The following is a 13,170-nucleotide window of genomic DNA, read 5'->3' as shown; positions in this document are numbered from 1 at the left end:
ATATTTCATCTTAAAGCAGCATAATACACATTCTTCTCGAGTGAAAATGGAACACTGTCCAGAACAGATGATATACTGGGTCACAAATCAGCCCTCAACAAGTACAAAAAGATCAAGATCATTCCATGCATATTTTCAGACCACAGCACTTTGAAACTGGAAGTCAACCACAAGAAAAAAATTGGAAAGACCTCAAATACATGGAGGTTAAAGAACATCCTACTAAAGAATGAATGGGTTAACCAGGAAATTAAAGAAGAATTTAAAAAATACATGGAAGCAGATGAAAATGAAAACACGATAGCCCAAAACCTTTGGGGTGCAGCAAAAGCAGTCCTAAGAGGGAAGTATATACTGCATACAGGCCTACCTCAAGAAGCAAGAAAAGTCTCAAATGCGCAACCTAATCTTACACCTAAAGGAACTAGAAAAGGATCAGCTCTAAGTGCTTTATCTCCAGCCTAAAGCCAGGAGAAAAAGGAAAATTATAATAAAGATTAGAGCAGGAATAAATGATATAGAAACAAAAAAACCAGCAGAACAGATAAACGAAACTAAGAGCTGGTTCCTTGAAAGAATAAAATTGATAAACCCCTAGCCAGACTTATCAAAAAGAAAGAGAAAGGACCCAAATAGATAAAATTACAAATGATAGAGGAGAGATCACAACCAATACCACAATTATAAGAGAATACTATGGAATGTTATATGCCAACAAACTGGGCAACGAGGTCTCACTTTGGGCTTCCATGTTCATCTCTGCATTGTCCAGTTTTAGCAAGAATCCTGCAAAATCAGTTTAGCCATCCTCAATGTCTGATCACCCTGGACATCAGGTTCCTCATTCCCCATCACACCCCAGGTGTGCCTTCAGCCAGAACCCTGTTAGGTTCATTGAGCCAGAATTTCTTACCCCTGATGTTTCCTCTCAGTAATTTTCTATCCACTGACCCCCTCCCTGCTCCTTGGCTATACATTCCCACTTGCCCATGCTGTATTCAGAGTTGAGCCCACTTCTATACTGAGGTCTATTTTCCCCTATTGCAACAGTCCTAAATAAAATCTGTTTTTACTGCTTTAAGGTGCAGTAAATACTTGTTATGTGAATGAATGATAACACAAGTAATTAACATTTAAAATACCCTTGGGGCACCTGGGTGGCTCAGTTGGTTAAGCATCCCACTCTTGGTTTCAGCTCAGGTCATAATCTCAGGGTCGTGAGATTGAGCCCAGTGTCTGGCTCCCCGCTCAGCAGGAAGTCTGCTTGAAGGTTCTCTCTCTCCCTCTGTCCCTCCCCCTGTCCCCCCAAATAAATAAATAAATCTTTTAAAATAAAATAAAATAAAATACCCTTAATAATCAGTGCTTACTTCCCTAAAAGTAAAAGGCCATGCAGCCTCCAGAGAAACTTCTGCCCTTCCCTCAACTACACAGAAGAATCTAAACTGGGATCTTGGGGCGCCTGGGTGGCTCAGTCTGTTAAGCATCTGTCTTCGGCTCAGGTCATGATCCCAGGGTCCTGGGATCGAGCCCCACGTCAGGCTCCCTGCTCAGTGGAGAGCCTGCTTCTCCCTCTCCCTCCGCTGCTCCCCCTGCTTGTGCTCTCTCTCTCTCTCACTCACTCACCCTCTCTCTCAAATAAATAAACTGGGGTCTTACCCAGTATAAGGGTTGTTAGCAGAGACAAGTTTAATCTGAGTGACCCATGGGTACAGCAGGGCAAACACCCAATAACCAAACATCTGCTCTTTATTGTCCCCGTGAATTGTGTTCCTTTCCGCTGAAGTCCCAGTTCTCCTCAGTTCAGGATGACATATATACCTCATTTTGCTTGTCTTTGGAATTTCTATGTCTGTGTGGATTCCCCAAATGTGCACTATTAAATCTGATTTTCTCCTGTTATTCTGTCTCGTGTCGACTTGATTCTCAGTCCAGCTATGAGGATCTTTGAGGGGACCGGAATTCTTGCTCCCCAACAAGGGACAGGAAATTTGCTTCACTCTGAACTGGGAGACAGATTTCAGACAGCCTTAAGAAGCTCTAACTAATTGTAAATAATTTCCAAAACAATCTCCCAAAGAGAATAAGCCCACGAGAGGATCACGGGCCCCCCAGCCTTCTTCAGACTTAAATCTCCACTTGCCCACACGCAGGACTGCCTTCAGACCGGCACACCGCTGCCTCCTCCCAACACTGCCTGCTCTCCTGCTTCTTCACCTCGTGTCCCACCCTTTCTCACAGCCCCTCATGACAGCCTCCAATTTGTCCCCTCCACATCTTTCTTTATTCCTATCTTTGTTCATGCAGGTCTTCTGCCTAGAAGTGCCCCCTTCTCTACCAGTTCACACCCTCCACTTCCTTAAGGGTTCCTCCCAAGAGGTTTTCCCTGAAAAACCTCCTGCTACTGATCACTGTCTTCCTTTACATTTAAGTGTGGACTATTAATTCTGCAAAGGGCCTCAAAGAACTCAACACCCTTATTTTAAAAAGTCAGAGACGGACCCGGACCAGAGAAGCTGTGATTTGCTGGGATCCCATACCTGATTACAGCCATGGGAGAACTCAAACCCAGTTCAGTCTCCTCCCCCCAGGCCATGTTCTAAACCTTTCACATGTTACATCTTTTATTACAGGCTTGTTTTACCTCCTAACGAAGTAAGTAGCTAGTGAAAGGCAAAAGTTGTCTTTTGTTTTCATATCCCAGGTATACTTAGGACAGTCCTTCAAGCACAGGGAACCTTGTTTCCACCTGTTTGTCTGTTACTGCATCCAGAAAAGACCAAGACAGATTGTTCCCAAATTTAGAAGGTATGTGTAGGATGATCTGAATTGAAATACAGGCCATATGGCATTCATAAAATTTATGTTGAAGGACCTAAGGGACAACTTCAAAGTGATAGGCAGCCCACTGCCAAACACCCGAGGAACTGGCCCCACAAGGGAGACAAGCTGGAGACGAAGGAACAACAGTAGTTTCATACATGAGCCTCCAATCCAAAGTCACAGGGCAGATGCCAGCGATGACTTGTGTTAACATCCCCGTGGGCAGCTTCATGCGGAGTGCTCCCAGGGGGCTGGGGGCTTCGGGGCAGTAGGAGGCTTGTTTATCTTTAGAGGGTGCATAATTCTCCCAAACCACCCCAGATCTACAAACTAGTCGGGTAAGACAAAACATCCTTATAATTCCACCATGCATTACAATTTGTAAAGCGATTAAAATAAATGTGTACTGAATAAATAACTGCTAATCATCAGTATACCATGGTTCTTTTCTTCCTCAATGCAAAATTACATTGTGTCAAAGGAGTGCTCTGATGACCGACGTTCCCTAACAATTTTACTACAGGGCTAAGACTTGGTTTACAACGGCGAGCGATGAGGAGTCGGGAGTATATGTGGCTCTGGATTACTTCTTATTTTATGGAGTCCACTTAAGCACATTCCATTCAGATAGACATTCTCTATTAAAGGTAGGCAAGGGGGATCTGGATATGCTACCCCAAAGCATTCCACATTCCTGATGACATAATATTTTGAGCTGAAGGCATTTGAGTTCTTAAAATCCTGTATGTGCCTAAAAGCAGAGTCCCCCAAAAGGACTCAAGCATTATAAATTCCTTCCCCAGGGCAACTCACATCTTCTCTCCTGGGACACAAGAAGCTAGCACCACACCTAGACACACACTGTTGCAAACTACACCATTTATTCTCCTAAGGGTTCATTTATCTTTCCAAAAAATAATTTGCTTTTACCTTGAATGCGCTTATCTTTTCTCCACTTCCCTTTCCCCTGCTAAGCTAGGTACACAGACCCCAAGTCCTAACCACCCCTGGGGTTACTTGTTGCTGAGCGCTTCCATGTGTAAGTGTGATGCACATGCTAATCAACCTCTTATCTGAGAGCAAACGAATATATTATACTTACATCATAGACTAGAAACCACAACTGGCAACAAACTATTAATACAAAGCAACCAGATTAGGTGTATAGTTCCTTTTGCATAGATTTGCAACTGTATTTTCTCGTTGTAAACAAAATCCTTCATGCACTCAGCCTGGAAACGCTTACTGAAAAAACACTGTACACACACACACACACACACACATGCACGTGCTCCTAAATCTATGGACTGAAAATAATCTTTCCCTGCAGATAGCCAGTATTTAAGCCTTCTTCCTCCTTAGCAAATGACTAGGCTGAAAGCAATCGTGTTTTATTGTAAAACGGACAACAAACATGCATGCTGGGGAAAATGGTTGATTAACTCAGGGTTTCTCAATCTTGGCACTTTGACATGGACCTGGATAATTTTTTGCTGTTGGGGGGGCTGTCCTGAGCACTGTAGGGTGTTGAGCAGCATCCCAGGCCTCTACCCACTAAATGCCAGTAGTGCTCCCTGCCCCCCAACCCCCACCCCCACCCCCCACCCCACCCCCCGATCATGACAATCAAGGTTTCTCCAGACTTCTGTCCTGAGAGATAAAATCACACGGGGCTGAAAACCTGTTTAGAAGGAAGTTGGCCATGCCCTGTGGCAATGAGATTTCATGATCCCTGACAGTATTCCAAAATTTTTCTAGTCATGGCACTTGAGGTTTCTGGTCTAACCCACTGGAAGAAATAAAGCTGCCCAGGGGCTAAGAGGTCTTTACCTGGCACACTGGGAACTCGCTCACTGGAGGCACCCCCACCCCCTCCCCTGGACTCGCAGCCCTGATAACCCCCACCTCCTCCCTCCCTCCAGCTGTGGCTGGCCTCCAGCCTGCTGTCCCAGCATTATCTGCAGCCCCCAATCAAACTCTCCAATCTCCTCAATTCCCAGGTTTGGCAACGACACTCCAGACAGAGGACAAAACTCACCGTGTGGCCCCATCTGCAGAGCAAGCTAACGGGGTCCTGGGCCAAATAAGGAGTGAGGCAGAGACGGACAGGGCCTGGCCACTCTGGTCTCTGGCTGGAGCAGAGTCTGGCAAGGAGGACCCCTCTCTCACAAGGCCTCTGGGGAGCTCGTCAACAGACAGCCTGGAGGATGGCCCTTCAAGTGGAGATAAATTCCACCTCACCGGGGCATAAGTTTCCTTATCTAGGTGAACTGTCACTAGGCCCTTCCTCCACTGTAACCTCGTGGGCTGCACGTAAGCACATTCCTCTACAGCTTTGCAAGAATCGTTAACCTTGTCCCCGTTTTCTTTTTCCCAGCGCTCGCTACAGGAACCAAGGAGGGAGGCTATCTGATAACTCTTGTTTTACAGACCCAAAGCCAACAAGTAACGCTCTGAGACCATTGGATGGAGCCCAGATGTTCCCAGAGCACAGTATCTCTGTTTTGAGCCTCTCCTCATGAAGTTTCAAGGCCCATCCAGTTCCCACCCTGACCCCCGCATACCTTATTAGCCCCACATAAACTGTCCGTACGCTCAACAAAGACAAGGCAGGTTCAAGACGGATCCCTTGCCTTCCCATCGGGCTGCGCTTCTGATAAAAAAGCTTTTGCTGCTTCTAACCAGGTGGCTTAGATTGGCTAACTGGGCATGAGACAGACGAAACTGACTTTAGGTTCAGTAACGGTAGTGCCAGTGAGGAAGAAACAGCATTCACTACAAACCACAGGCAATAAGAACATTCTGGTGGAAGAAACTCAAAGAAAGGATGGGAACTTGTCCCATGAAGAGAAGCAAAACAGAAATAATTGAAACAACAAGTAGCAAGAGGAGTTAAGGTACCCAACCCCGACCCTCTTAGGTTTAAGACCAATTTTTTTTCAATTTTTAACTTCCATTTCATTTAGGTTTTTAATTTTTATCTTAAATCAGAAAGTGCCTTCCAATCTCTGAGCCAGGTCTGAGGCACTGAGTCTTACATTCTATATGTAAAATCAAAGGTGGGTCCATTTGTGATTTTCAGTCACCTGTTAACTTTAGTGTCACAGGAATAAGTGTGAACAGGCTATTCCTATACAAACAGTGATTTAAACAGAATCGGAAGGAAGAAGGAAACCTATCCTGACAGGAGAGGGCTGTGGTTGGGCATCATGCCCCGCCAACAAAAGAGTGAGAGATGAGATGGAAAGACCTCCAGAAGATCTCTTTCTGGGGCCCCTGAGTGGCTCAGTAGGTTAAGCATCTGCCTTCGGCTCAGGTCATGATCCCAGGGTCCTAGGATGGAGGCCCATCAGGCTCCTTGCTCAGCGGGGAGTCTGCTTTTCCCTCTACCTGCCACTCCCCCTGTTGTGCTCTGTCTCTCTCTCAAATAAATAAATAAAATCTTGAAAAAAGAAAAGAGGATCTCTTTCTGTTATGGACTGTTTCTGTCCCCCCTCCCAAAATTCTTATGTTGAAGTCCTAACCCCCAAATGACGGTATTTGGAGATGAGGCCCTTGGGAGGTGATCAGGTCATGTGGGTGAACCCCTCATGAATGGGATTAGCGCCCTCATAAAAGAGGTGCCCTTCCTTCCACCATGTGAGGACACAAGGAGAAAAGAGCTGTCTGTGGACCAGGACGCAGGCTCTCCCCAGACACCGAGTCTACTGGCACCTTGATCTTAGACTTCCCAGCCTCCAGAACTTTGAGAAATACATCTCTGCTGTTCAGGCCTGCCAGTCTATGGCATTCTGTTCTAGCAGCCCAAGCAGACTAAGACATGTTCCTAATAAGGGAAGGTAAACAAGTAGCTTACAAAGTTGAAAGTCAGGGCACCTGGGAGGCTCAGTCGTTAAGTGTCTGCTTTCGGCTCAGGTCATGATCCCAGAGTCCTGGGATCAAGCCCCGCATCGGGCTCCCTGTTCGGCGGGAAGCCTGCTTCTCCCTCTCCCAATCCCCCTGCTTGTTCCCTCTCTCACTGTGTCACTCCCTGTCAAATAAATAAATTTAAAAAAAAAAAAAGTTGAAAGTCTGTGGAACAGGAGTTGTCTGCTTCAAAAATAAAGACATTTTAAAAATAAGCAAAGTATGCAGGTCAAAGGGAAAAGTCACCCGCTTCTAATAGAAACACATCAGCAATTACCTAATTTACACAAGGTATCACTGAGGCTAATGCTCAGCTGCTTCCTGACGAGTGAGGAGTTGGTGAAAGTCCCCGCATTTTCCTTTATTTGTATCACTTGTTTATAATATTCAATTGCTTGCTTCTTTTGGAATCTGGAAAAGAGAAATTTAATTAAAGTTTTGCATCCAAGAAGCACTGCATTCATTCATTCAACAAACATTCAGGGCTGGGGCTCAAGGATGAGTAAGACTAATCCTTGCCCTCAGAGAACTTCCCAAGGTTGGAGCAGAGGCTGAAGAGTGAAACAAAGGACCAGCCACTCATGAAGGGCACTGCCTGCGAACCTAAGGGTTTTGGACTTTAACAGTGAGGAGTTTTCATTATGAGAATGATGTGATCCAACGTGCACGTTAGAAAATTCGCCTGCCTGGAAGTGTGGAGGGGAAACTGAGGCGAGTTAGTCCACGGAAGCATGAGGTTCTGAGCGGATGCCGTGGGCCCGGATGAGACAGACCTGCCGAGGCTGCGCGCCACATTGAATGCTGTGGGCCCAGTGCTGGGATCGCTGGGTTATCGCTGTGCTCGCAGTAGAGTGACGTGGTTAGGAGCCTGAGCTCTCAGGTCAGGCGGGCTTGGTAGCCGTTAGTGAGGCAGAGACGCTCTGCAATCAGACTCCCTGGGCGCTGATCCCAGCTCTACCACCTAAAAGCTGGGCGAGCATTCTAATCTCCTGAACCTCAGTTTTCTCACATTCAAAATGAGAATAACAAATTGTTTGGAGGATTCAATGAGAAAAATGCACGTAATGTCTTTAGCATAGTGACTGATATAAATACAATTAAGATGACGCCATGGCGTCCACACTGGGTGAAACGGGAGAAAATGCATTTCATCAGGAAGAGGGGGTGGATGTGCTCGGTCTTGAGAACGTGGACTTGGAAATGCCCAAATACTCAAGTGGAGACATCCAGTAGATGATGGAGGACTGAGAAGGCCATGGAGACGAGAAGCCAGCACGTCATGCTGAAGCCCTCACACAGGTAAGGTTGAGGTGCTAAGACTGAGACCAGATCCAAGCACAGCATCCATGAACCGAACCCAAGACAGTGCCACCATTTGGACAAGAGTCAGAGAGGGAAGGAGAGAGAGAGAGGAAACCCACAAAAGAAACTGAGCAGCGATCATCAGAATAGAGAGTCAGGAGGGAGGGTATCTCAGGAACCAGGAGAGGGTTGTTTCGGGACTTTAGCAGGAGAAGCCCAACAAGATCAAAAAGTACAAAGGGACACATTTAACATGTTCCTGATGACTTTCGCTGGAGTAGACAAAATGGAGCTGGGTAGAGGTAGAAGTTAAATGACAGTAAATGGGAAGGGAGGAAGAAACTTGAGCTTGAAGCGGTGGCTGATGAATGGATACAAAGTCAAGAAAGAGTAGATGGCATTTATTTTACTGAAAGAGTAGATGGCATTTATTTTACTGAGAACATACTACTGTTTCTCTTAATCAGTTTATTCATTCCTCTCCGTCCTGTTTTTTGTTTTTTTTTTTTAATTTGACCTCATTTATCCAGCCCTCCCCATCCCCAAGCTACAAGGCCCTCAGGATCCCACGGATCATTTCTGTAGTGTGTGAGAGCTGTCACAAGGGCCCCTGGCCACCAGGACAAAGGGTCTACACCTGTGTGAGAGGTGAGTCAAGTTGCACAGCAAAATATCTCCTGGTCTTAACTAATGTTAAGAAAGATGTGGTCACCTAAGGAGAAAGGCCTTCCATTGTTTCAGAAGGTTGACCATTGCCAGTGAGGGCTCAGGTCGTCCGCCACAGAGGCCATCCCTATGGAATGGACGAGCAATACTAAGCGTCTGTGATTCACACCCCACCAGCTCTGGATTTGCGGTGGGGCAGCCGGGCAGCCAAGATGACTCAGACAGTATGCTACGTGTTTAGATTTTTCTTTCACGAGGCAATGGTTCTAGTGTCACACTTTTTGCTTCTGTAAAGAGAAGTCCTGTCTCTGTTCACCGTGCTGGTCTTAAGAGGAACAGAAGGAGGCTTATCTGGTATCCAGTGTCTAAAAAATTATCTGGTGGGGAGCAAAATAGTGATACTAAGAACTCAATTTAATGAACTCTTTTGGTATGTGTCAGGCATTCTGCTAAGCACTTTACATACAGGAACCCTTAGTCCTCACAACCATCCTGTGAGCAAGATACTATCCCCACTTTCATTTTACCAATGAAGAAATGAATGAGACACCAAGATGTTAAGTTCTCGCTGTTACTAATTTGAACCCAGGCACTCAGACCCCAGAGCCCACCATGTCCCCACTACTATATAGTACCTGTAATTTTACCCTTACACACTCCCTTATTTGGGCTACTTTTTTTATAGGTAAATACTCTTAGAAAGGCTAAATACGGATTTGCACTTAAGTGTTAGAAATTAGCAACATCACTGGGGCGCCTGGGTGGCTCAGTCGGTTAAACGGCTGCCTTCGGCTCAGGTCATGATCCCAGGATCCTGGGATCGAGCCCCACATCGGGCTCCCTGTTCAGCGGAGAGCCTGCTTCTCCCTCTCCCTCTGCCTGCCTCTCTGCCTACTTGTGCTCTCTATCTCTCTGTCAAATAAATAAATAAAATCTTTAAAAAAAAAAAAAGAAAGAAATTAGCAACATCACATTTCTCCTGGGAGCAAACGCATGCAGGAAGAAGTCCCCTTCCTGGGGAGAGGTAAGAGGGCAAGTGGAAAGCCGAAAATGAAAAGCAAGACAGGGAACAGAGAGCAGAGGGACAGAAACTACTAAAACAAAACTTCACAACTTCATAATTTAACCTAGAGCGTCCCCTGCCTTTCAGTCGGCTGACGGGGCTAGGAAAGGGTATGAGCTGGAGCCAAAGGAAGGGGGAGGTGCATCTGTCTCTCTGGACTCACAAAGACCCTTCTCTCTACCAACCTGTCGAGAGAAGTGGTCGGACCCTGCAGATGCTAACACTGATGGCATCCACGGATAATACCTACAACCCTCTCTTTTTTTTTTTTTTAATTTTTTTATTCTTATGTTAATCCCCATACATTACATCATTAGTTTTTGATGCAGTGTTCCATGATTGTGCTTAACACCCAGTGCTCCATGCAGAACGTGCCCTCCTTAATACCCATCACCAGGCTAGCCCATCCTCCCACCCCCCTCCCCTCTAGAACCCTCAGCTTGTTTTTCAGGGTCCATCGTCTCTCATGCCTACAACCCTCTCTTAAACACAAACCGACAAAGAATCTCTCCTTGACCAAACTCTGCTCAGGCTCTTCTCACTCTTTCTCAAGTAGGCCTCAACTTTTAGACTTCTGTGTTCATCTGAGCATTGTCCAATTTTAGCAAGACTCCTGCTAAGTTAGTTTAAGGAGACTCCCCCACCCCTGATGTCTGATCGCCCTCAATATAAGACTGGGTTCCTCCTTCCCCTGTCATATCAGGTGAGGTCTGATCCCCCTGGCCTGCCTTCAGCAAGAATCCTGTGAAGTCCATTGAGCCAGAATCCCCTCCCCACAACGCTTCCTCTCGGGAATTTTCCATCCACCGACACCCCTCTGCCCAGCTTCTCTTTGTATTTGGGGTTGGGTTCAATCTCTCTTCCCCTCTGCAAAACCCTGCTGCAGGACCTGAGTGAAGTCCACCTTACCTTTCTTTAACAAGTGTTACTGAGACAGAGAAAGTGAAGGGACCCCATGAGAGAAAAAGTTGCTTTCTCCTTTGCTTTTTTCTGGCTTCTACTCTTGCTAGGACTTGCACCCCCACCCCACTCTATATATGCCTCGTAATGCAAACAACATATGTCCTTGTAAGGGACAAGTAATTAATGATTTCTCTAGAACAGATAACATCTAAAAAAGGACCAGGTGAGAAATGACTGGACGAAGCCATTATACGCGTACTCCAGACCACCAGTACCAAACATCTTAATGCCAAGGCCCCCTGGCTCCAAGGAATAACACCTGGGCCCTCGTCTTGGTTCTAACTGGTTCCTGGATGCCTAAGGGGACATGTACACCAGACCACCACTCTCAGTAAAAACCCCCAGACTCCAAGCAGAAACGAGACTCATGATCTTTCCTTTCCGAGTCTCCTGGATGTTCCTTCTGTATCTCCCCTCAACACACACACACCTCTCACTTTCTATATATCTTCAATAAACTCTGCTTTCACCTCCTGCTGGCTCACAGTTGATTTCCATCCTGCCTGAAGCCAAGGACCCTCTTGGCTGGTCCCGCAAGACCCCCCTCTGGGTCCCTGGCCCTGGCCTGCTTACATCATTATGGGTAATTTTCTCTTTAACAGCTTTAACAAGGCCTTGGTTGCGGGGAGCTGAGGAGAGCCCCTGACTTCCTGGCCGGGAGAGAAGAGTTAGCAGGAAAGCAGAGAGAGAAAGTCTGAGACACTGTAGGCTCTGGCCTGGGGTTGCAGGAGGCAGACCGATGGATGTGGCCCCACAGACAATGGAGCTGAGACCTGCACAGACTCAGGAAGTGAACACAGCTGACCTTTGAACAATGCGGGCATTGGGGCACCAACTCCTGTGCAGTTGAAAATCCAGTATCTTTTGACTCCCCCAAAACTTAACTACTAATAACCTACTGTTGACTGAAAGGATTACTGATAACCCAGGCAGTGGATTAGCAGAGATCTGTATGCTCTGGGTTATATACTGTACTCTTACAATAAAGTAAGCTAGGGAAAAGAAAATGTTATGAAGGAAATCATATGAAAGATAAAAATGCACGTATAGTCCTGTGCCGTATTTATGGAAACAAGGCCATATATAAGTGGGCCCATGCAGTGCAAACCTGTGTGGTTCAAGGGTCGGTTGTCCATCTTCCTCACAAGGCCTGGGAGCGATGCAGAGAAACACAACATCATATTCCTTTGTACTTTTCCTACTGCCGAAACCTCTACGCAGTTTGTGGGCTAAGAGCTCCTTTCAAATACAAATACTTTGTCAGTGTCCTGACAAATAGACAGGGACACAACTCTCAGGCATGGTGAGCCCCTCAGGTCTCTGAACAAGGCTACAACCAAAGAAGTGAGACACCCCTGGTGGCTCAACCCCAGATCTCCCTGCCACTGGCGTTTTGGGGGAGGGGAAGAAGACACGCTATTTGAAATATTTTATAAAAATTTGCCTTGGAGTGCCTGGGTGGCTCAGTCAGTTGAGCATCTGACTCTTGGATTTGACTCAGGTTAAGATGTCAGGGTTGTGCTCAAGACTCTCTCTCTCTCCCTCTGCCCCTCTGCACCCCACTCATGCTTGCTCTCTCTCTCTCTCTCAAATAATTTTTTAAAATCTTTTTTTAAAAACTTGGAGAGATGAACCATGAGAGACGATGGACTCTGAGAAACAAACTGAGGGTTTTAGAGGGGAGGGGGGAGGGGGGATTGGTTAGCCCGGTGATGGGTATTAAGGAGGGCACGTACTACATGGAGCACTGGCTGTTACAAGAAAACAATGGATCGTGGATCACCACGTCAAAGACTAATGATGTATTGTATGGTGACTAACATAACATAATAAAATTGTAAAAAAAAAACAAAACTTGCCTTTCACTGTCTCCTGGTAGAAAAAATAGTAAATCTGCTAAAAATTCCATAATTTCTCCAACTAGGATGTTTTTCTCACCAAATAAACTTCTCCTGATAGTTAAGCATTCTTGAAATCTCATTCTTGCAAGAGAAGTGTTTCCAGCAACAAACCTGAAAATAAAAGGCATGTGTGTATTTACTGGGCATGATAATGTTGGCTACTTCATTGTGCTATCAAAAGTAATTCTTATAAACATCCTTTGTTTTATATAGGAAGATACAGAACATCAGAGCAGTTTATAACGGTAGAGATTCAAGACCTTCAAAGCGATATATAAGAAGACATGTGAATATCTTTATAAGAAACTAGGCACTATTTCTCCACCCCAACACAGTTGACATCTGGGCTGGTAGTATGTTGTGGGGCCGTCCTGTGTACTACCTCACGTCTAGCATCATCCTGGACTCTACCCACTAGATGTCAATATCAACCTCTCCAGTCATGACAACCGAAAATGCCTCCAGACATTGCCCAAGGTCCGCTGAGGGGCAGAATCACCCCTGGTTGAGAACCACTGAAGCAGAGATGGAAGTGCTAACATTCGG

The 13,170-nt window shown here is 45.9% G+C and overlaps 1 protein-coding gene across 1 annotated transcript in view; it reads right to left on the bottom strand.

Moving 5' to 3' along the window:
• Nucleotides 1–6,995: 6,995 nt before the first annotated feature.
• Nucleotides 6,996–13,170, bottom strand: part of LOC110578184 (putative tetratricopeptide repeat protein 41) — a 61,220-nt gene continuing 55,045 nt past the window's right edge. The window contains exons 12-13 of the mRNA XM_044914716.1: nucleotides 12,583–12,735; nucleotides 6,996–7,140 (exon numbers count right to left, since the gene is read on the bottom strand). Of these exons, the coding sequence (XP_044770651.1) occupies nucleotides 6,996–7,140; nucleotides 12,583–12,735 (298 nt within the window). The remainder of the gene's footprint in view (nucleotides 7,141–12,582; nucleotides 12,736–13,170) is intronic.

The sequence above is a fragment of the Neomonachus schauinslandi genome, chromosome 5 (genome assembly GCF_002201575.2).
Source record: "Neomonachus schauinslandi chromosome 5, ASM220157v2, whole genome shotgun sequence".
Lineage (NCBI taxonomy): Eukaryota > Metazoa > Chordata > Mammalia > Carnivora > Phocidae > Neomonachus > Neomonachus schauinslandi.
This window is presented reverse-complemented; position numbering and strand designations above follow the sequence as displayed.